This window comes from Podarcis raffonei, chromosome 14 (genome assembly GCF_027172205.1).
Source record: "Podarcis raffonei isolate rPodRaf1 chromosome 14, rPodRaf1.pri, whole genome shotgun sequence".
In the NCBI taxonomy this organism is placed as follows: Eukaryota; Metazoa; Chordata; class Lepidosauria; order Squamata; family Lacertidae; genus Podarcis; species Podarcis raffonei.
The window spans coordinates 40,310,981-40,332,651 of NC_070615.1; the positions used below are offsets into that span (position 1 = coordinate 40,310,981).

A 21,671-nucleotide genomic window follows, 5' to 3' on the forward strand; every position below is an offset into this window, starting at 1 on the left:
AAGAGGCATCCTCTAATGTATAAAAGAGAGGGTGCCTCTTCTAAAAACGACACAGTGTGCATCACCTGAAAGACATGGGGAGTATGGTTTCTGTTAGAATTGTTTTCTCTTACAGCTTATGTAGTTAGAATCTTACAGCTTATGTAGATTCACAATCAATCAGCAAGTTGGCAATCCACCAATATTTATGTAAGTCAGGAAATAGTCCTTGAGCAGGTCACAGCTGCAGGAACTCACCTTGTGAATTTGCACATGGTAGCTGCCTGGAACTTCCATGCCAGGACGAGGACTTTGAATTCGGTAGGGTCAACACAGAGGTCGTTGCAAAAATGCTCCATGCCTTCCTCCAATATGGCATCTTCTCGCTCGTCTTTGTACCTCCTAAATAATTCCTCAGTCCTGTGGAGGGACGATTCCTCCGTGCCAGAAACTGGCTCCTTCTTCGCATCCCCGGAAGAAGAAGGGGGCTGACTAGACTCTACAGAGGCTTCCATCTTCTTTGTCCCGTTAACCAGGATGTCCCCGGAGGATTTCCCCCCGACGGTGCAGTGTTCCTCCTTGTGAATCGTGCTCCGCTTGCCGTGAGCCTTGCCGCTCGATTCTCGGTCGCCATTTTTGCTGCCAAGAGTGGAAGAAGGATTCTTGCACTTGGTGACGCACTGGCCCATGGTGTCCCACGCCCAGCGGTTAGAGCGGCCCCCTTGCTATCGTACGCCCACGCCGCCGCTGCTTGGTGGGTCTCAGCATGCCATCATTGACGGTGGAGCAACCTAGGGGGAAGAGGGTGGGGAAATTGTTTAGAACAGGGGTGCCAACGTGAATAAAAGATTAGGGTGTGTGTGTAAGCCCCGGCCTGCATAATTGATCACATGACACATGCACACCATTTGAATGGCAATGCCCATCAACTTTGGGGGGGGGGAGGAGCCTTCTCAAATATTTTATTGAGGGAGGCAAAGATTCCACAGTCCCTAGGAGTTGGCTCCTATGGTTCAGAAATAACAATAAAACAATGAACAGGGTGGTGATACAATGACTACTGCAATTGACACAAGATCTAAACCACTGAGCCATTCGGAAAGTTGGCGGTTCGAATCCAACCGACGAAGGTGAGCTCCTGTTGCTCTGTCTCAGCTCCTGCCAACCTAGCAGTTCAAAAGCATGCCAGTGCAAGTAGATAAATAGATACCACAGTGACAGGAAGGTAAACAGCATTTCATTGTGCTCTGGTTTCCATCACAGTGTCCTGTTGCACCAGAAGCGGTTTAGTCATGCTGGCCACATGACCTGGAAAGCTGTCTGTGGACAAACGCCGGCTCCGTCGGCCTGAAAGTGAGATAAGCACCGTAACCCCACAGTCACCTTTGACTGGACCTAACCGTCCAGGGGTCCTTTACCTTTGCACGTATGTAGCACAGTTGGTGCCACCTTCCAAGAAAGAGAATGGAGGAAATTACCTAACATGCCGCTGCCATCTGTAGTTTATAGAAATACTTAAATTGAAAGCAACTAACTTTAAAAAAGGTGTGTTGCCCAATTAATCAAAGATGCACTTATAGTCAGTTGAATATATAGTCAGTTGCCCAAAATACCTGGAGAAGGATGTTGGAGAGGACAGAACTGGGCTAAACAATCCCATCCAATATATGACCTCATCGTTTGTTCCCGCTTTGGATACGCTGGCTAAACTCTTATGTCATCCACAGTCTCAAGATTGCAGTCTCTGAAGGATTCTTGTGCACCCTCCCAGTTGTGCAATGCAGCCTTGCAGAAGTGCAAAATGTGTTTGGCCGGGCTTGCCCCGACAGCACAGGAAGCGGCTGTTTCTGGGGCAGTACTTTGCATGTGAGCCCTGCTAAAGCTCTCAAGGCAAGGATTCTGGTGCAGCCTGCAAATTGAAGACAACCTAGTGTAGCCTAGTGGCTAGGTCACTGAGCTATGGATGGGGAAGTAGTTAGCTCAGATCTTTCCTCTGCCATGAACTCATCTGGTGATTTTTAGTCTAAGACCCTTTCCCCCCAACCTATTTTTATAAGGCCATCATAGGGTTGCAATCAGATCGTATATGCAAAGAAGTCTAGAAATCAGAGTTGTCACAAGTAGCCATTTTCAGCCGTTGACTGAATCAATGAAAACAAATATATTCTCCAGGTGTTTTGGGCAACTGGCTGATGACACATCATCTGGAGGGCACCAGAGATGGCAAATCCTTGCCTACTCTGGTACAAGAGCTCAGGGAAATAATATCACTGCACAAGGCCCTTACTAATCAACTTAGGTCCAGGATATCGCAAGGACTGCCTGATCCTTTATATTGCCACCTGATCACCAAAATATTTGAAGGGAGTCTCCATTGGTGATCAGCCATGGCTCAGAGGCGCGTCTCGTGATTTATCAGAAGCCATGCATTCAGTGCATGTGATCCCAAGCCAGTGGAACTCCCTCCCAGCTGAGATCAGGTAGGCACGTCCTCCTTGCCGAACCTGCATGGTTTATGGCTAGGCGCAGTGCTAAGAAATGCTAATGACTAAGAGGTATAGAAATGGCTTAAATTACAGTGGTGCCCCGCAAGACGAACGCCTCGCAAGACGGAAAACCCGCTAGACGAAAGGGTTTTCCGTTTTGGAGGCGCTTCGCAAAACGAATTTCCCTATGGGCTTCCTTCGCAAGACGAAAGCCCATAGGGAAATCTCCGGGACAGCAGGGAAGTGCAGCGCGTCTTCCCCACTGTCCTCGGACCTCCTCCGAAGGCTGGCGGTGGGGCGGAGAGACCTCCTCCCGCCGCCAGGCTTCGGAAGGCTCCTCCAAAGGCTGGCGGTGGGGCGGAGAGACCTCCTCCCGCCGCCAGGCTTCGGAAGGCTCCTCCAAAGGCTGGCGGTGGGGCGGAGAGACCTCCTCCCGCCGCCAGGCTTCGGAAGGCTCCTCCAAAGGCTGGCGGTGGGGCGGAGAGACCTCCTCCCGCCGCCAGGCTTCGGAAGGCTCCTCCAAAGGCTGGCGGTGGGGCGGAGAGACCTCCCCGCGCCAGCCTTCGGATGGCTGTCCTGAAGACTTGCGGTGGGAGGAGGGTTTTCCTTCCCACCGCCAACATTCAGAATGCTGTTCTGAATGTTGGCGGTGGGGAGGAAAAACCCTCCTCCCACCGCAAGCCCCGGGAACAGAGGAGAAGCACTGCACGCCTTCCCCTCTGTTCCCGTACCTGTCCTGAAGGCTTGCGGTGGGGAGAAAAGCCCTTCTCCGCACCGCCAGCCTGGCAAGCGGTCTCCATAGGAACGCATTAATTGATTTTCAATGCATTCCTATGGGAAACCGTGCTTCGCAAGACAAAAAACTCGCAAGAAGAAAAAACTCGCGGAACGAATTAATTTCGTCTTGCGAGGCACCACTGTAAATAATTAAATTAGCAACTTCCTGCCAACCGCTGCTTTTAATGAGAGATGCCAGGGATTGAACATGGGACCCCTGACCTATGGTCTTTTCCCCAAGTGATGCCGAACGTCCCCCCGCAGCCCTGAGAAGGCTTGTCTAGGACCCTGGACCCATTAAGACTGGCACTGTTGCTTTATCGAAGCCCTTTTAAACAGCATGCTTCTGCAAGGCTGTGATCAAGGTTGTTGGTTCGCAAATTCTATGTGATTCTGCTTGCCTCTCAAGGAGGCAGGACGGATAGCATGAGAAACATCATGCCCGTGCAATAAAAACTGCTTACACAAACACCCCTTGTGCTAGCTCAATATGCTTCAAATCTGCCAGGAAAAACACACACATGTGGATTCAGCACAGTCTCCACATTTATTGTGGGCGTACCTAAATGACCCCCCACCGCCCCAGGTCTCTCCGTTTGGAAGCACCCTTTAAACTGTGTGACGCCACATTTCCTCACCTCTGCACCTAGAAAGCAGCTGTGGCTTCTCCCAGTGGCCGACTGGCAAGAGGTAATCAAAGGAAATTCCTAAAATTCTTACTGTAACACAGGGTTACAAAGAGGTCGATTCATGCGCTGAATTTGCCGAGACAGATGACTCTGACCCAGAATCTTTTTCAGGAAGCTATTTAAAAACCATAAATGCATTTTAATAGCTAAGCATCCAAGGAGCTTTACGATACCCACAGTTTGCATCGAGCTACTGCCAAGTTTGGATTCCTGGCTCCATTTGCTGCACTTTCTCTTCTACCAGTCTCCAAAGTTTGGATTTTACAGTGGAAATCTAAAGGCCCGCATCCTCCCCACCAAAAAACCCCGTGCTGGAGCAATGTGCCTGGGGAAAGGGGGGGGTAGAGTATAAGAAGTGATATTGCAGCAATATAAAAAGGCTATGATGGCGACAGAACGACTTGCCTTCTGTGGGATAAATCAGAGGGACTGCATGTTGCCCACCCTGATCCAGTCCCATAAAAAGTGCTAAGTTATCATTAAAAAGGACATGGAGTATTGAGGCTGGCTGAGATGGCAGGTGGTTCTAATCATGGCTCAAAGCTAGACTAAACTGTGTTCTGTGCAGAGCTGTCTTTAAGGGCTCTTGGAAGCACAGCAGCCCGCCTCATAGGGACGTTGTGCCAGTGGGCCAGATAATGCACATCGCTGCTCTCTTCAACTGGAGTGAGTGCTCAAACCTGGTTTTATCTTGGAGGCTGCCAGCTCCTCTACACTATCTTTACAAAACTTTCAGCTCTGCCAGGGCAGCCTCCCTGGCACACTCCATGAATACGCCAAATTTATGTAACAAGAGAATGCAAAAGGTATCTGCCTTTCCAGGGGCAGATATGCTAACGATGCAAGTTTTTATCATAAAAAGGGCAGCAAATACTTTCAGGTTTAAGGCAGACCTCTGATGAGTATGGTTTTTAAAGGCAAGCACTCATAAATCATCCATACTTTATGGGGAGAGATGGGTGGATTTTGAGGAAAGGAATTTGGAAGCGATGTTTCACTGAACAACATTGAGCCCAATGCTGGTTAACATTGTTATAATCTGGCTTTGAGGGTGCTCAGATCTCCCGAGTCTGTACGGATATAGTTTTCATTTGAAAAAGAATTTTTGAGGTAGGTTTCTCAGGGAAATGTACTTGCCAGCCAATTCCAAGCATTTCCCCGCTTGGTTCAGTTCATTAAAGGGAAATCAATACTTTCAACAGTACTTTCAAAATCGAACTTTTGCTGCTCTTAGAAAAGCTTTCACGGTCCTTCATTTCCAAACAATGCCTTCAGCCTATTTGGAGGGAAAGTATAAAAGGATTCCCCATGCACAGCGGATGTTTGTTTGTGGTACCCGGTCAGTAACCACACAGTCCAAAGTTGGCATTAATGATATCCCACCCTTCAAAAAGGTATTTCAGGAGCAGTTGAAGATGTTTCCACTTCCATCTTGCTTTAAAACATTTAACATTGTTAGTCACCATAATAAACATAACATTTTACTGATTAACTGCATTCTTCTGAGATCCAGAGAAAACTTGTCTGAAGTTTGATGCTGCTTGATGTGTTCAAGATTCCCCTCTCTAGATATAGATACACACACTCCACACTTCGTTTGGAACAGAGCTTTCCAAACTGTGTGTTGCGACACGGTAGTTTGTTGGCTGCAATGTGTAGGTGTGCGCGTGAACGCTCCCCGCACTCTTCCCGGGGCTGGAAAGGGGTTAGTTTAGCCTCTGGTTTGCTAGTAAAACTGAATTACGCGAAATGATACATGTCCAAAACACGTGTCACAAACATGTAAAGTTTGGAAAGCTCTGTATTAGAACTTTCAGGTGTTCAGAGCAATCTAGTTTGCATCCTTATAACATTTTTATCCATAGCTCAGCCTTAGTTAGCTGTTCTATGAAAGTAACATATAATGACTGGTGACAGGGACCAGCACTGTTATTCAGTGGCAGTGTATCTCAGTCTCTGGATGGTGGTGGCTGTTTTTTTAATCTCAGTCTCTTCTAAATTTATGCTGCCTCCTTTCCAACCCAGCCCTGACCACCTGTTGAGAAGAGGCCCTCAAACTCGCCAACCTGGCCCAAGGTTCAGTCCCAGAGGAGGAAACATCCTTGCATATAGCTGCCTGCTGTTGCAGCACATGTGAAAAAATCAGCAGACAGTGGCTGTAATCCGAGAAGGCCTAGGATGAAGATACCAGAGCCACTGCCTCCCTTATGCACCTCTGTGATGCATGATCAGATCAGCATCCGAGGCCCTGCTCCATGTCCCCCCATCTTCTGAAATTCAAGAGGTGGTATGAGAGATGGGGCCTTCTCGGCTGTGGCATCCTTCTTGCAGAATGTCATTCCTAGGGAGGCACACCTGGCCCCATCGTGGTGTAACCCTTCCACATCACACGTTGAAGACCTGCCTCCATAAGAGGACTTTCAAAGATCAGGAAACTGGGACTGTTGGTGAATCGATAATGGTTGCTATGGGTTGTTGTTTTGTGGTTTGAAAATGTCAGTAGTGTATCTGCTTCAAACTTCTTCTGCTCACTGCCTGGAATCTCTTTTCTGATAGAAAGGCAGAATCAAGACAACACACACAAATCCCACAGTGGCAGCAGAAAGGGAGTAGAACAAGACATCTCTGTTCTGGCTTTTAAAAAAGCCATACACACAGGGAAGCACCATTAGAACAAAGCAGTGGCTCTTCCCACAATAGGATGGGATGAGGAGGCCAGTGGGAGGTGGGATGATTATGAAGAGCCTATTTTAGATGCATGACACGTTATCCTTAGCTGGCAGAACTGTGTGTGCATATGCACAGGCACACACACACAAGAAGGAGAGAGAAATGATGCCAGAAGGCCCCGGCAATGCAAGAATTAGGTGTGTCCCATTACTATGCAGAGCATGAATGCAAACAAGAGCCAGTCAAGAGAGTTGGAAAGATGAAATCCGAGTGGATGTGACCCACTCCCAGCTGGCGATGAATTGGCAAAGGAAGATGAGCAGTATGCATCAGTATGCTTCAAGATGGACAATTACTTCTTCTTATTATCATCTCTTAAGTTGCTGGAGCAAGCCAGCCATTCCTTGTCTCTATCGAGCCTGGAATCCAACAGCGTCAAATCTGCAACCAACTCACACCAGAGGCAAGCTGGGAAATATTTCTTGGCTGAAGGAGGATAGACTTTCAAAGTCTGCTTCCAGAATGTTCAGGGCTCCCCCACAGTGGCTTCCTAGCAGGTAATCTACAGGACAGCACCCAAATGACTTCACGTGACTGAAGCCTAAACTTGTGTCTTACTTGCAAATGCAAATTCAGACAACTTCTCTCATAGTAGGATATATGGGGCAGGAGGGAAAAGGGCAATTGCCTAGCCCATTGGTCTTCCACTGATGGGTCAGAGCTCACTAGCGGATCACAGCCTGATCCAAGGTTGCAACAGGAGTACTATCAACATGCAAATATACGACAAAAGGTTAGGAAATGGGTTTCTATATGCACGTTTGGATTAAAAGTGGGTACTGGGTCTGAAAAGGTTAAAGACCACTGACCCTACAAACCTGACCAAATGCAAGAAGGAAGCAGACACCGATTACAATTAAATGTTACTCATACAGAAAAAAAAATTCCTACACTTATGCTCATGGAAGCTTTGCTGTCCCTTATGGACAGAACTAAAAAGAACCTAGGGCTATATCCAATTCTGTTAGAATAGACCCAGTGAAATTAATGGACCTTCATTAGTCATGCCCATTTATTTCAACCTGCCTATTCTAAGTAGGACAAGCATATTGCACTTTTAATTTTTATAGGCAGAGTAGAGAACCATAATTTGTTGGAATAGATTTTCAGTAGGGAAGAACAAGAGGCTAAGGGAGACTTGCCCAAGGCCATAAAATGAGTTCAGAGAGAGAGCACGCATTTGCTTCTGACACCCACATGAAGTTTGCTGTTTGAACAGCAAAGGCTCCTGCAAAACAGGTTACAGGATATTCTTCACCCTCCAGCTCTCTATAGGGCCAGCCCAAGGGTGCCTGCCAGCCAGATTACCAAAGTTCAACTGGAAACAGGAATTGCCCATTGAATTTCATTAAGACTGTCCACACTTTGGGCGAGGCATAAACCCTAGGTTCTCAGCTTTAAGTCTAACGTACTGTTTTACTCGGTTAGAACTCATTTACGCAGAGGAAAACTACCGAACAACACATTCAAAAAACCATCATTGACATAGAATCATAGAGTTGGAAGGGACCCAAGGGTTATCTAGTCCAACCCCCTGCAAGGTAGGAATCTCAGCTAAAACATCCATGACAGATGGTCATCCAACCTCTGCTTTAAAAGCTCCAATGAAGGAGAGAGTCCACAACCTCCCAAGGGAGTCAAGGCTCAGATTAATTTTACGGGATCACATTTTTACCCTTGAAAAAGCTAAGTGTGAGGGCTTTCTCTCTCTATATGTAGGGTGATGGTGATTAGCAGAGGGGGCGTGTGACCAGAGGGGATGGCACCCATCACACTCATTCAAAAACCCAATGTGCGTACAGACCTATAAAAAGTTGGTGAAGGGAAACGCACAAAGTCACACATGTTTGGGGGATGGGGAAGAGAGATGAGGGCTTGAGGAGGGTGAAACTTATTTTAATCCTTTAGCATTGTGTGTCATTAAACCCACAAACTAACCAGAAGCTCTGTGCAGATTTGCATAAAGCTCATTTCAAAGTAAGTGTTTATTGCTTGTGGCCACAGGCAACTGCACAAAAACAGTAAGATTAATTACATAGGCTCCCCCCCTTCCTCTCTCATAACACTGGAACTCGAGGAGATCCAATAAAGCTGAATTCAGGAAAGGCAAGAGGAAGTACTTCTTCACAGGGCGCAAAGCTAAACTATAGAATAAGTTCTCACAAGAGATAGAGATGGCCAGCTTGCATGGCTTCAAACCTGCCTTTAGCTGCAATTCTGAAGTGACCCTGCAGTGAACCCAAATACCAGGAGAATGCAAGGGGCACGATTCCATCACTGTCCGGGTTTCAAAAGGTGCTTCCATTTTCTGACACACACTTGGCGTTCTGCTTAAGTCTGATTATAGTTCCTCCTCCTTAAGAGGTCAATCAATCCTCTTAAAATCATCATCATCATCATCATCATCATCATCATCTTTAATCAAGACTCCAGCTCCCCTGGTTGAAGGAACCAAACAATAGTAAGCTTACATTTGTACCACCAGGGGTGGGACTCTGCACAAGTTGGAGCCACAGCTCTTTCCCCCCGTCTGTGCACTCCTAGTTGCAGGACGCTAGACAGAGAACCAAGGAGAGTTTGGCTGATGTGCTGTCCCCCCTTTGCATCCAAACACTTTCTTAAAATTCACAACTGAAAACAAGATTATAAGAGACAAAAGATTGTGTCTATGAAAAGCAGTAGGGACCACAGCTTAGTGGTAGAATACGTGCCTTTGCAAAAAGGCTTGATCCTGGTTACACCAGTTAAAGGATCTCAGCAGCAGGTGCTGGGAAAGATCACCGGCCAGGACCCTGGAGAGCTACTGCCAGGCAGAACAGATAATTCTGAGCTAGATTGTCTGATAGTTTTGTGGATCATTCCTGTTCCCTTTCTTATAAATCAGGAGAGTGATACTCATTTTCCATCCAGCAGGCATTTGGCCTGTGTTGTTTATGGAGGTAAATAAGCCAGCTGGGATAGAATTATACAACCACAGATCATAGAATCGGAAAGTTGAAAGGCAGCTTCCAATATACCACATTTACTCGAGTCTAATGAGCACCTTTTTTTTTTTTTGCCAAATTATGCTGCAAAAAACTTGGGTGCGAATTAGATGGTGCATTAGACTCAAGTAAATAAGCATCTCAGCGTCAGATCCCACTAGCCAGCAGTGAGGTGCGGGCTCCACCCTACCTGTCCAATGAGGGGTGTGTGGCTGTGCACCCCTTAATGGAGAGGTTTAAAGGACCCTCACTGCCGGCTCACACCACCCTCTAGACACAAAAAGCCCTCCAAAGACATCAGCTGTAATATTGGCTCACCAAAAGAGGGGCTGTCTTTTGCTAATGGCAGAGTGGTCCAGACTGTCTGAGAAGCACACTTGTCTGGTCTATGAGAGAGCAACCATAACGGAGGACTTACATGCTATCCTCAGAGGAGCAGGAAGGCATTGCAGCAATGAGTCCGACTCTCCACCCTCGCATCAGGGTCTCTCCATGGAACACTGTGAAAAACAGGGACATGGTTTAGAAATCTTGAAAGAAGGAAATTTCAATGGCTGCGGCACATACAAAGCTCAAGTCACCACCACAAAGCAAAATTCAAAGGTGGCAGTTTCATTTATGTGGCCATTGCTCATTGCCGATGGGTTAATTCATACCCGGGCATACATGAAGGCTAGCTGCTTCCAAGGACTCAGACACCAAGTTGCATAAAGCATTTTGGCCAAAATGTCATGCACAGAGGATTTTCAATTGTTGGTAGTATACTAATTAACATTTGATGCATTTAGGGAAGGGGGGAGGACATCTGTAGCTCTGCAGATGTTTCTGGACTGCCATTGTCATCACTGTTGACCACTGGCTATGCTGCCTGGGACTGATGGGAGCTGCAGTCCAGCAGTATCTGTAGAGCTGCGGTTTCCCTCCCCTGATTCAGAGTATATAAACAAGGATTTACATAAGCAGTGGGGAACCAGTCTCCATGCAGAGATGGGACCCGGGTGCATTCAGAAGGTGTGTCTCCAGCAGTCTCAAATCCATGAACGAGAATGCAAGTTGATTCAGGGCAGAAGTATACTGCAATGTATTTAATCAGTTTTATGTCTTGTTTAAAGGATTGGAGAGGGCCCTGAGAAGTCTGTTATTGATGCAGACACTTTCACTTCTATCTGTGAACATTTCAAGTTCACAGAGGCAGGAGAAGGTCTCAGTTGTATGCGTAGGAATCTCTAAAGGGTTTTTAGGTTGGCTGCAGGGTACCTTAGCCAATATTTTCCTCTGGGTGCCCCAACACCAGAGGTGAGGTAAGTTACAGTAAGAGAAGGGAGCCTTTTTTCAATGTGGCACCCAATCAGTGGCATTCACTCTCCAGTTTTCTTTTAAGCCATGGTATTACTCTAAAAAAGACTGACATTATGAGCCATCAAGCCTTAGAATTGGAACTTTTCCTGAAAGTTCCCACAGTTTGGGGCACTAGTATGTGTGTTCCTCACACATATCGTGGAGCACTATTTAGGAAACCTGGATCTAAGGGCATCTATTATATTGTTTCTTCATATTGTAAATTGCCACAGAATCTAGTGATGAAGAATGGTATATCAATATATAAGATGCAATTCCTATATTCAGGGTTCTTCCCTAGCAGGAATTCAGTTCTGGCACCTGTGTGTGCCTTTGCCATTATACGAGAACAAGGGAGACATTCATAGTGAGCTCCAGCACCTCTTTTTCTCAAAAAATAGCACTGCCTATAATACTTTTCTTTGGGGGGGGGGGACACGGGTGGCACTGTGGTCTAAACCACTGAGCCTCTTGGGCTTGCTGATCAGAAGGTTGGTGGTTCGAATTCCCATGACGGGGTGAGCTCCCGTTGCTCGGTCCCTGCTCCTGCCAACCTAGCAGTTCAAAAGCAAACCAAAAATGCAAGTAGATAAATAGGTACTGCTCCAGCGGGAAGGTAAACGGCGTTTCTGTGCGCTGCTCTGGTTTCGCCAGAAGCAGCTCAGTCATGCTGGCCACATGACCCGGAAAAACTGCGGACAAACGCCGGCTCCCTCGGCCAGTAAAGCGAGATGTGCGCTGCAACTCCAGAGTCGTCTGCGACTGGACTTAACTGCCGGGGTCCTTTACCTTTTTTATAATGCTTTTTTAGTGCATTCAAGTCACCTCCATTTGGCAATCCAGCAATCACACTTGCATGGTGAATGTCTGCTTTTCATCAGCGAGCTTAGAGTGAGCTCTTCTTTACAGTACTGACTGCCCAACATGGTGAGAGACAGCTCTGCTTTACAAGGCCAACATGGCAAAAAGTATTTGGCAACTCACTTTTCACTCCTGTCAAGTTATGCATGAAAGCCTCCATGTCTGCTTGGCCAGAGACTGCAGCCCATTGCCACTTCAGTTCTGGAAAGCAGAAGGCTCCATAGACAAACCCAGTCTCCTCACAGATTTGAGAAGACCTCTTTTGTATGCCAAGAAAGGACAAAGTGATGTTCTCTTCCCCACCTAGGCTGGCCTGCAAACACGCTGCAGCATACCCAGGTGCCAAGCAATTGGAACATCTGTTGCAACAGACAACAGTGAACTCTCCCTTACTATTTTGGGTTCAGTTGTGTTGCAAATTGTTCTGTAACCGGGTTGCATGGTAGCCCTGACAACATTTGTCCATTAATAGCTGCCGACTGGAGGGGTGGCGGGGAAAGAAGTCGACATTTCCAAAAATATTTTTAGAGGGCGATATTTTTGGAGAGAGAGGTGCTTTTTCTGGGCTGGGTGCTTAGAGGGAAAAAAGACACACTTTTAAGCAGACCAAGACAAAAACAACCCTGCAGCACACACTTTATTAAAGGTGACTAGCTAGTTACAAGCCTAACATCAGCGATGAGCAGCATTACACAGGAAGTTGTCTGGTACAGAGTCAGGCCATTGTTCCACTGAGCTCAGAGCCTGCCTACATTGACTGGCAGCTCTCCAGGGTTTCAGACAAGGGTTCCCAGGCCTACTTATAGATGCTGCGGGTTAAACCAGGGGTATTTGCATGCATAATATTCAGTGAGCAGCAGCCTGTCCCCGAGAGCTTCCTTATCACCAGGACCAGCCAACCTTGTTGCCAAACTCTGCTTTTCATCTCTTGCCTCTCTCTTGTCACACCTCTCATTTCCTTTAAATCCTTACTCAATGCCCACATTTCCTGACACACCTTTGGCACAACTACAGAGTCCTCTGGACACTGCAGTAGCCAAGTGAAAGCATACATAAATGAAAGCCATACATGCTCTTCCCCTATCTGTTGCCATTTCTCTAAGAGCTCTAGCTCAACGGTAGAGCATTTGCCTTGCACACAGAAGCTCCCAGGTTCAATCCCCGACATCTCCAGGTAGTGGTTCCTGCCTGAAACCCTAGTCAGTGTGGACAATAGTAAGCTGGACAAACCAACGGTCTGATTTGGTATAAGGCAGCTTCCTATGTCTCCATTCCTTGGCTGTCTGTGCCAAATTTTAGATTGTAAAATACTTGGGGAGGTGATTGTGTCTTATATTCTAAAGCAGCCTTCATCCAACTTGGTGACCTCCAGATATTGTGGACTTCCAACTTCCACACAGGATGGAGGTCATGGAAGTTGTTTCCCTTCTATATTCATTTCTCTTCTGCTGTAGGGTCTGGGCTACATTAGAGAGGAGAAAAGTAGAATCCCATGCTAGAAAGTGAAGGATGAAGTGACAATCATAGAATTGTAGAGTTGGAAGGGACCCTAAGGGCTCATCTAGTCCAGGCATGTCCAAAGTCTGTCTTGGGGCCTAATCTGGCCCCCGTGGCAGTTTATTTCCTGGGGTAAAATCCTAAAAAAAAACCTCAACAACTTTGGTCGGCCCCCACAGCCCTTCATTTCATCAAATCTGGCCCTCTTTGAAAAAGGTTTGGACACCACTGATTCTAGTCCAATCCCCTGCAATGCAGCAATCTCAGCTAAAGCATCCATGACAGATGGCCACCCAACCTCTGCTTAAAAACCTCCAAGGAAGGAGAGTCCATGATCTCCCGAGGGAGAACGTTCCACTGCTGAACAGCTCTCACTGTCAGAAAGTTTTTCCAAATGTTTAGTCAGAATCGCCTTTCTTACAACTTGAAGCCATTGGTCCGAGTCCTACCCTCCAGAGCAGGAGAAAACAAGCATGCTCCCTCCTCCATGTGACAGCCCTTGAGATATTTGAAGATATCTATCATATCTCCTCTCTGTCTACTCGTTTCTAGGCTAAACATACCCAACTCCTTCAAGTGCTCCTCATAAGGCTTAGTTTCCAGACCTTTGATCATCTTGGTTGCCCTCCTCTGCACACGTTCCAGCTTGTCAACATCCTTCTTAAATTGTGGTGCCCAGAATTGGACACAGTATTCCAAGTGTGGTCTAACCAAGGCAGAATAGAGTGGTACTATTACTTCCCTCTGAATGACCTCTGAGAACTCGCAGTCAGACTTCCTAATCAAAACAGAACCCTCAGAGAGAAGTTTGAACTTCTATATCATTTTATTTTTATGCTGCCTTTCCAGTCAAAAGCCCCTAAACTTCCCATGCTAGCTGTCTACACTTCCTTGGGGAAGCCTAACTCACTTCTGACAGCTAACTCACTTCTGGATAAATTCTGTAAAACCATTGGCTACAACAAGTTGCCATTTTCTAACATTACTGTATTTTTCTTGTTGGAAGTGGGATAAAAAGTTGTTTAAATCTTAACCAAATAGTGAACCTTTCAGCATTGTGTGGACTTTCTAATGAACTGACTTTCTAAAGAGAGATTCTTACATCCAGATAACATCACCATGTTATATGAATAACATTTTAGGTTCATAATAATCTACTTATATATGTACATAGATAAAATTTATGTATCATAATCAATAAAAAATCAATAAAAATGATAAATAAATAAATTGGAAGGCTGTGTGGAATAGAGGGGAGAAAGTGGAGCAATTCCGCTGAACGTCTTCCATCTAAAACAGGGATGGGGACCCTCAGGCCTGGGAGCCAGATACGTCACTCCAAGTATCACTGCCTGCAAACCATGTAACCTCCCAAGCCACATCCCTCAGCAGCCCTGCTTTGCAGGCTCCTCGTGTGTGTTTGCCTGGCTAGAATGTGTCCCTGAACTCTGATGAACTCCTTGCTTGTGAGGATAGAGGATAGAAAGGACATTGTGAGTGTGAAGAAACTTAAAAGGTAAAGGGACCCCTGACCATTAGGTCCAGTTGTGGCCGACTCTGGGGTTGCGGTGCTCATCTCGCTTTGTTGGCCGAGGAAGCCGGCGTACAGCTTCCGGGTCATGTGGCCAGCATGACTAAGCCACTTCTGGCGAACCAGAGCAGCGCACGGAAACGCCGTTTACCTTCCCGCCAGAGCGGTACCTATTTATCTACTTGCACTTTGACGTGCTTTCGAACTGCTGGGTTGGCAGGAGCAGGGACCGAGCAACGGGAGCTCACTCCGTCGCGGGGATTTGAACCACCAACCTTCTGATCGGCAAGTCCTAGGTTCTGTGGTTTAACCCACAGTGCCACCCGCATCCCGTGAATAAACTTAGCCTGCTGTATAAAGGTGATATTCACATTTACTGTTCTTTCTGCGTTGGCCACAGGCCCTGCCCACGACTTCCACAGAGCTCCTGTGAGGTTGCCCAGAAAGGGAAGTGGCCCCTGGGCTGAATCAGCTCCCCACCTTTACACCAGCTCAGTCAGCAGAGCATGAGACTCTCAATCTGAAGGCAAAAGGTTTTGTGCATTGCAGGTGTTGGACTAGAGAACCCTTGTGGTCACTTCCAGCTCTATGATTCTGTGCACCAAGGTGACATCTCAAAATGCAGTGCCTTGAGGCTTCCATGAGCTGGAGGAGAAATTCCACAAGGAAGCTCAGTTCCTTTAAGAGAGAAAAGAGGTCCGTCCAACCGCCTTAGAAAATGAGGAAGTGTAACTAGACAAAAGCCTCACCCACTTTACCCAAATTGTAACTGCGATTTTGGAGGGAAACCACCAGTTCCCCTTTTGTTCCTAACCAAGTGGTGTTTTTAAATTATTATTTTAAGAGCTGCTCTGCAAATCTAGATGCAACCACTGTAGGAATCTTTCATAAACCTTCTGCAGTGTGAGATGAATCTTCATGTTCAAAACACAGCAGCCAGTCACTACTGGGAAGCGAAGTAGCAGCAGCAGCAGCAGCAGCTAGGCTCACAAAACCAATTCTGTCCTACTCCAGTCCTGCTTTTGCTATCAGCCAGCAATGTGTCATGTGCGTCCCATGCTGGCACATCCCCAAATTGCAACATCATTCATATGATTGCAAGAGCTTGATGGGAGTTCATTCTTCTAACATCTTTTCAAGGACTCCACCAGAATAAAACATCTTAAGGAACTGCCATGAAAAGAGGTTCACCCAACAGCTCAACTGAAAGTCAGGTTCCTCTCCATGCAAATGTCATCCCTAGCTAGCAGGACCAGTGGTCAGGGATGAAGGGAATTGTAGTCCAAAAACAGCTGGAGGCCCCAGTTTGGTAAACCCTGCTCTAGTCTAATATTCTGCTAGTTCATCTGTCAGTCCTATGAACACCAAGCATCAGAAACAAAGCACCAAAACAAGGTAAGCCAGCCTTGTAAATAAGGTAATAACTCTAGAACCTGAGACTGGTTGTGGGAGTGAAGAGGAGAAGATGAACTATGGGAGACACACACACATACCCAAACACATGCTTTTGTATCAGCAATTCAAACATTTCTTTTGAAATGTAGATCTGGAGCGTGGAACAGTAATTATTCTATTTCTCTCATGCACCAGCTACAGGATATATCTTTCTTTGTATCACAATATTTTAAGCTCTAAATAATTCCCTTTCATGTGCAGCACTATGAAGGTCCTTCTCAGATTGAGTGTGTGTCTGCACTGATTTCTCCCGTCTATGAAGTACTGGGTTTCCCCTGGGCTTCCATTGTGTCAAGGCTGGCCCACAACCTGCAATGTGGAAATCTAAATCCCAGGATCAGAATAAATGATGCACATCCCATAGGTTTTGTTTAAGTGGATTGACAGTGCGGTGAGCCAATTTTAGCATTCAGGTTCTCACCGAAGACTTCAGCAAAGCAGCATAGGAGGGGGAGGAGAGACATCAGGTGGACCAGGAGATAGAAACACCAGAAGAAACAAGGAGAAGATCTTCTAATTTCTAGAAATCTAATCTCTAGATCTCAGTAAGACATATTCTCAATCTGCACCATTAAGAGTGCACAAGATTCTTAGTAGGGCCATTACCTTCACCTCACTGGACAAGCCTTTCCAGAAAAAAATAGTGTCATTTCAGATCCACCATATATATATATATATATATATATATAAAGCAGCTTTAAATGCTTTTAAGAGTTACGTCCTTGCCCAGAGGTTTTGAAGTCCGTATTGTGATATCAGCTTCATAATTTGTGACCTGGCAATATATCGCGAATCATGATGTGTGTTACGCAAAAATCACAACATGGGAAGAATTGTGAAGCCAGTCAATGCCTCTACGTTGCTCTATCCTTATTTCAAACACTATGATATATTGGTACAGTGGTACCTTGGTTTTCGAATGTCTTGGAAGTAAAACGTTTTGGTTTTCGAACGCTGAAAACCTGGAAGTAAATGCTTCTGTTTTCGAACGCACCTCGGAAGTTGAACAGCTTCCGCTGAGTCACCCCCTCCCCATTTTCTCTACTGAATTTGCAGACTGCCCTTTGCGCCTTGGTTTTCAAACGTTTCGGAAGTCAAACGGTCTTCCAGAGCAGTTTACGTTCGAAAACTGAGGTACCACTGGATATCGCAATGTTTAGCTGGTGATATATCACAATGTTGAAAACCAGATAACACCCAGCCCTACTGTTTGCCTCTAGATAATTCCATCCTTATTTCAAGCATCGTGATATATCAATATATTGTGATGTTTAGCTGGTGATACATCGCAATGTTGAAAACCAGATATTGCCCAACCCTAACTGATAGAGCTCTTTTCGATCCAGAAACCTTCGGGGTAAAGCAGAGTGTGGGAAGGGTGCAGCCTTTGGCCTAATTTCAGGTGGGTGGAAGGAGTCCGAGGGAGGAAAGGAGTTTGGAGGGTGGGAAAAGGGAGGGGGAACCTGAAACAGATGGAGTAATAGTAAGAGAAGGAGGCAGAGTAAAAGCTGCATGCAAATTATCAGTTCACATCTGTGGAATGAGTGATCTGTCCCTTCCTATGCTGTCCACCAGGGCAGCAGCACAGGCAGAGAGAATGCAATGGGTGGCCCCACTCACTTTAGATTCCGGCCTCACTGCCAACACAGACAAAATACCACCACCCCAAGAATGCAACCCTCAACAAAATAAAGGTTTCCCATCCCTGGTGTAAAGCAACAGAGGAGACAGCTGCAAAACCACCTCTGTTTCTAAGCGCCTGCCAGTAGAGCTTAAGGAACTCGGATGATGAGAGGGGTTTTCTAGCTTGGATGCAGGCGAGACATAGAGGTTTTCCTCAACAGCACCTGCCAAAACATGCATTCAATTCTACTGTACCTTAATGCAATGAGAATCCAAGCGCTTTTGTTACTGCTAAATAATTCCCACATGCCACTTGCAATCTGCAGAGCCCTTTGTGGTCTGTCTGCTTCATTCATCCACCCTGTGTGTTATTATTTCACAAGTGAAGAACCAACTCTGACCAAAATCTGGCTGGGCTGTGGCAGAGGTGGGACTTCCAATGCTGCTCTCCTAGGTGAAGAATCTTGTTTTAGTCCAAGGACCGCATTTCCTCCTGGGCAACCTTTCAGGGGCTGTATACCAGTGGTGGCAGGTTTGCCGCTGACCTAACTCCCTGACTGCACACCACGGCAACCAAATGCTAAGCCAGGGGCTTTTAATTCATTAAAAAGCAGAGCTGACATGTGCTCGAGTGAGGGATGAGCCTTGCAATCCAATATGGAGGGTGTGTGTTAGGGGGCGGGGAACCTTCTCCAGCTCAATGGCCACATTCTACTCTGGGCAACCTTTTCCGGAGGCCATATGCCAGTGATGGGCAAGGCCGGAGACAAAGCTGGGCAGAGCAAGCAATGTAAATTTTGCCTTTATACACACATTCACACACCCCTATCTGCCCTCCATGTAGGCAGAGAAGGGGTGTGCTGGGTAGAGTCCCAAGGGCCAGACAGAGAAACTTGGAAGGGTGAATTTACCCTGAGGCTATAGTTCCCCACCTATGAAACTGTAAAGTGTTTCCCAAACTTGGGTCTCCAGCTGTTTTTGGAATACAACTCCCATCATCCCTAGGTAGCAAGACCAGTGGACAAGGATGGTGGGAATTGTAGCCCGAAAACAGCTGGAAACCCAAGTTTGGGAAACACCGATCTAATGATCTAAGAGCCAAATGCTGTCTAGTGGTTTTACCCCCCCCAAAAAAAAACCCTACCATACCTTTCCACTATATACAGTCTCAATGGCAAAATCTATCTTGCAAACTGAAGAGCTGTCAGCAGTTCCACAACTGTGATAAAAGTTGCCATGGATGTACTTCAAAGAACCAGCAACCCCCCATCCGCTGGCATCTTTAACACTTGGATGTTAAGTGACCCACTACTGACAATAGCCCTGGTCCAAAATCAGCTGGGGGAGGGTAGTAAGGAGACAAATTTAAATAGGTTGTGACTGTGCTAAACACACCCTGGTGTCCCTGGAGAAGCATGTTGTGTTTGCAGCAACAAGGAGGGCGCAGACGCCGCCTCTACAAAGCCAAACATTCATTTTCGTCTTCAGGCCAAGCGGCTTCTATAAAGGAAATAGCAGTTCCTGGCTGGAGAGTTAGAAGAGCAACACATTCCAGCCTGTTCAGGAAAGGTTGCTAACAAAGCTAATTTGCATGCCACTGTTTACATATAAATATGCAAGTCTGATGAAACCGTCGCTGTTAAAGCACACTTTTATTTTGAGGACACTGGGTAGGTGAGGACAATTTCTGTACAGAGGAAGGAAAGGAGAACAACTCAGGAGGAAGGAACTAGGCACCGGGAGTAGTCACCAACCGGTCTAAATCATTTGACAAACCTGCATGAGCAGCTGTTCCAAGTGTTCAGTTGGGCCTCAAAGTCCCAGTAAGGACCATGTTGCACTCTTAAATGCTTCATGCAAGCCAGAAATAGCTCTTTAAAAGAGATTCCACAACTAGCAAGGGAGGCAGCTGTAGTTGCAATTGATATTGATATTCTTTGTCACCACTGCACACCAACATTAGCTTCCATAGAAAGATGTAGATAGTATCTTTAGAGCAGGAGTGGTACACTTTCAGACATCCAGATGGAGCTGATCTACAACTCCCATTTGTCCTAGCAAGCATGGCCAAGGGGCCAGAGATGATGGCAGCTGTGGTTCAGCAACACCTGGAGGGCCAAAAGTTTCCCCACACCTCCTCCAGACCAAGGCGTTATGCTTTGGAAGCCAACATTGCCATCGTTTTCTTAGATCTAAACCCAGCTTTCTTAACCAAAGCCCTTAAAGTGGCCTGGGACAAAACACCAGGGATCTGTACTCCTGCATGCACTACCCATTTTCAGGGCCATAAGACAAGGTAGGCAGACTCCAGGCTTGTAGGATCTGGGTTTGCGGGCTATGTGTGTGTGTTTTACTAGAACACCAACATCCACCAAGCAGAGACAAGGGCAAAATAGTGGCTATGGGGTTGGAGCCAGATGTAGAGTGGAGCTTGGTTAGAGCCTATTCCTTCCTGCATCCCACTAGTCACAGACTGCCAGACCTTGTATGTGCAACTGCAAATCTGTATCCCAGACCTGCTTTCTCCCCCAAATCAACAGATCAAGGACAGCCTTTCTGAATGTGAACGCTTTAATCTTAGGCTACTGCTGCTACAGGGGGTTCCTCCCAGGGACTGTTATCGATAGGAAACAACATAATGTGAGGTTGAGATTCTGCTTCTCACATGCTCCTTACAGTGCCCCAAGTGTAGTGGTAGCCCATGTGGTGCCCTCTAGATGCTGTTGGACTTCAGTTCCCATCATCCTTAGTCATGCCAGATGGGGCTGATGGGAAGTGCAGTCCAACAAGACTTGATGTATCCGGGATTAAGTTTGCTTTGATCGCTTAAGCAGGCTTTCAACCTGTGGATAGCACAGAATAACGGTAGCGGTTGGGACGGCACACGGGGAGAAGGGACTGACAGCTGAGTGCCACTTCCCTTCAAGATGTGCCAATTTAATGCATCCTTCAGATCTAATACATTCAACCTCAGCAGCTTTGCTGAACGAAACGGTAAGAAACATGGTAGATTGATCTGATGTTGCTGTTTGCAGCTGAGAAAGGGCAACATTTTGCAAAACGAAACAGACATTTAAAAGCTCTTCTTCTACTTATTAAAAACACATGTTCGCAGGGAGATTGCTACCAGATGCTGACTTTTAACAAATGATCGGCATATTGATTGCCACTGGGCCCTGCTGCTGTATAATCAAAATATTGATTAACTATACAATAAAGCAAAAGTTTAAATGGAGAGAAAAGCCGCGCTTTGGCAAAAACTGTAGTGCTCCCTAGGAAATGTGCGTGTTGACAAGTGTTATTTCTTATTTCTTCAGAACCACCTTTAATAAATATTGCAAAACATCAACAGCTGAATACGCTGGGATGCCAAATCTCCATCTTGATATCCAAAGCGGCCTCTTAGCAGAGCAGGCTCCAGAAGGCTTCGAGTTCAGGGAGGGTTGCAGCTCCCTGAAGCAGCAAGGAAGAACAAGAAAATCAACAGCCCCCCAATGTTCACCCCTGAGCACACCATGACACGCACTACCAAGAATCCACTGAGCAAAGACGCTGTCGGGATTGGATGCATTAGATCAGCACATCGGAAGGGAAGTCTTCACAGGCACACTCAACACACCAAATCCACAGAGACACTTGCCCTTGGTTACAGCAGGGAAAAGGTTCAAAACACTTTTGTTTACTGACTTGGAGAGGTCTGCTATATCAAGGATGAGCAATT

General features: G+C 46.4%; 1 protein-coding gene across 5 annotated transcripts in view; it reads right to left on the minus strand.

The window, feature by feature from the left end:
* DCUN1D3 (defective in cullin neddylation 1 domain containing 3) overlaps positions 1–21,671 on the minus strand; it is a 37,877-nt gene that overhangs the window by 4,996 nt on the left and 11,210 nt on the right. For all 5 annotated transcript variants that reach the window (XM_053366143.1, XM_053366139.1, XM_053366140.1 and 2 more), the window contains 2 exons: positions 10,064–10,145; positions 238–770 (listed from right to left, as the gene is read on the minus strand). In XM_053366143.1, the coding sequence (XP_053222118.1) occupies positions 238–668 (431 nt within the window). In that variant the 5' untranslated portion in view covers positions 669–770; positions 10,064–10,145. The remainder of the gene's footprint in view (positions 1–237; positions 771–10,063; positions 10,146–21,671) is intronic.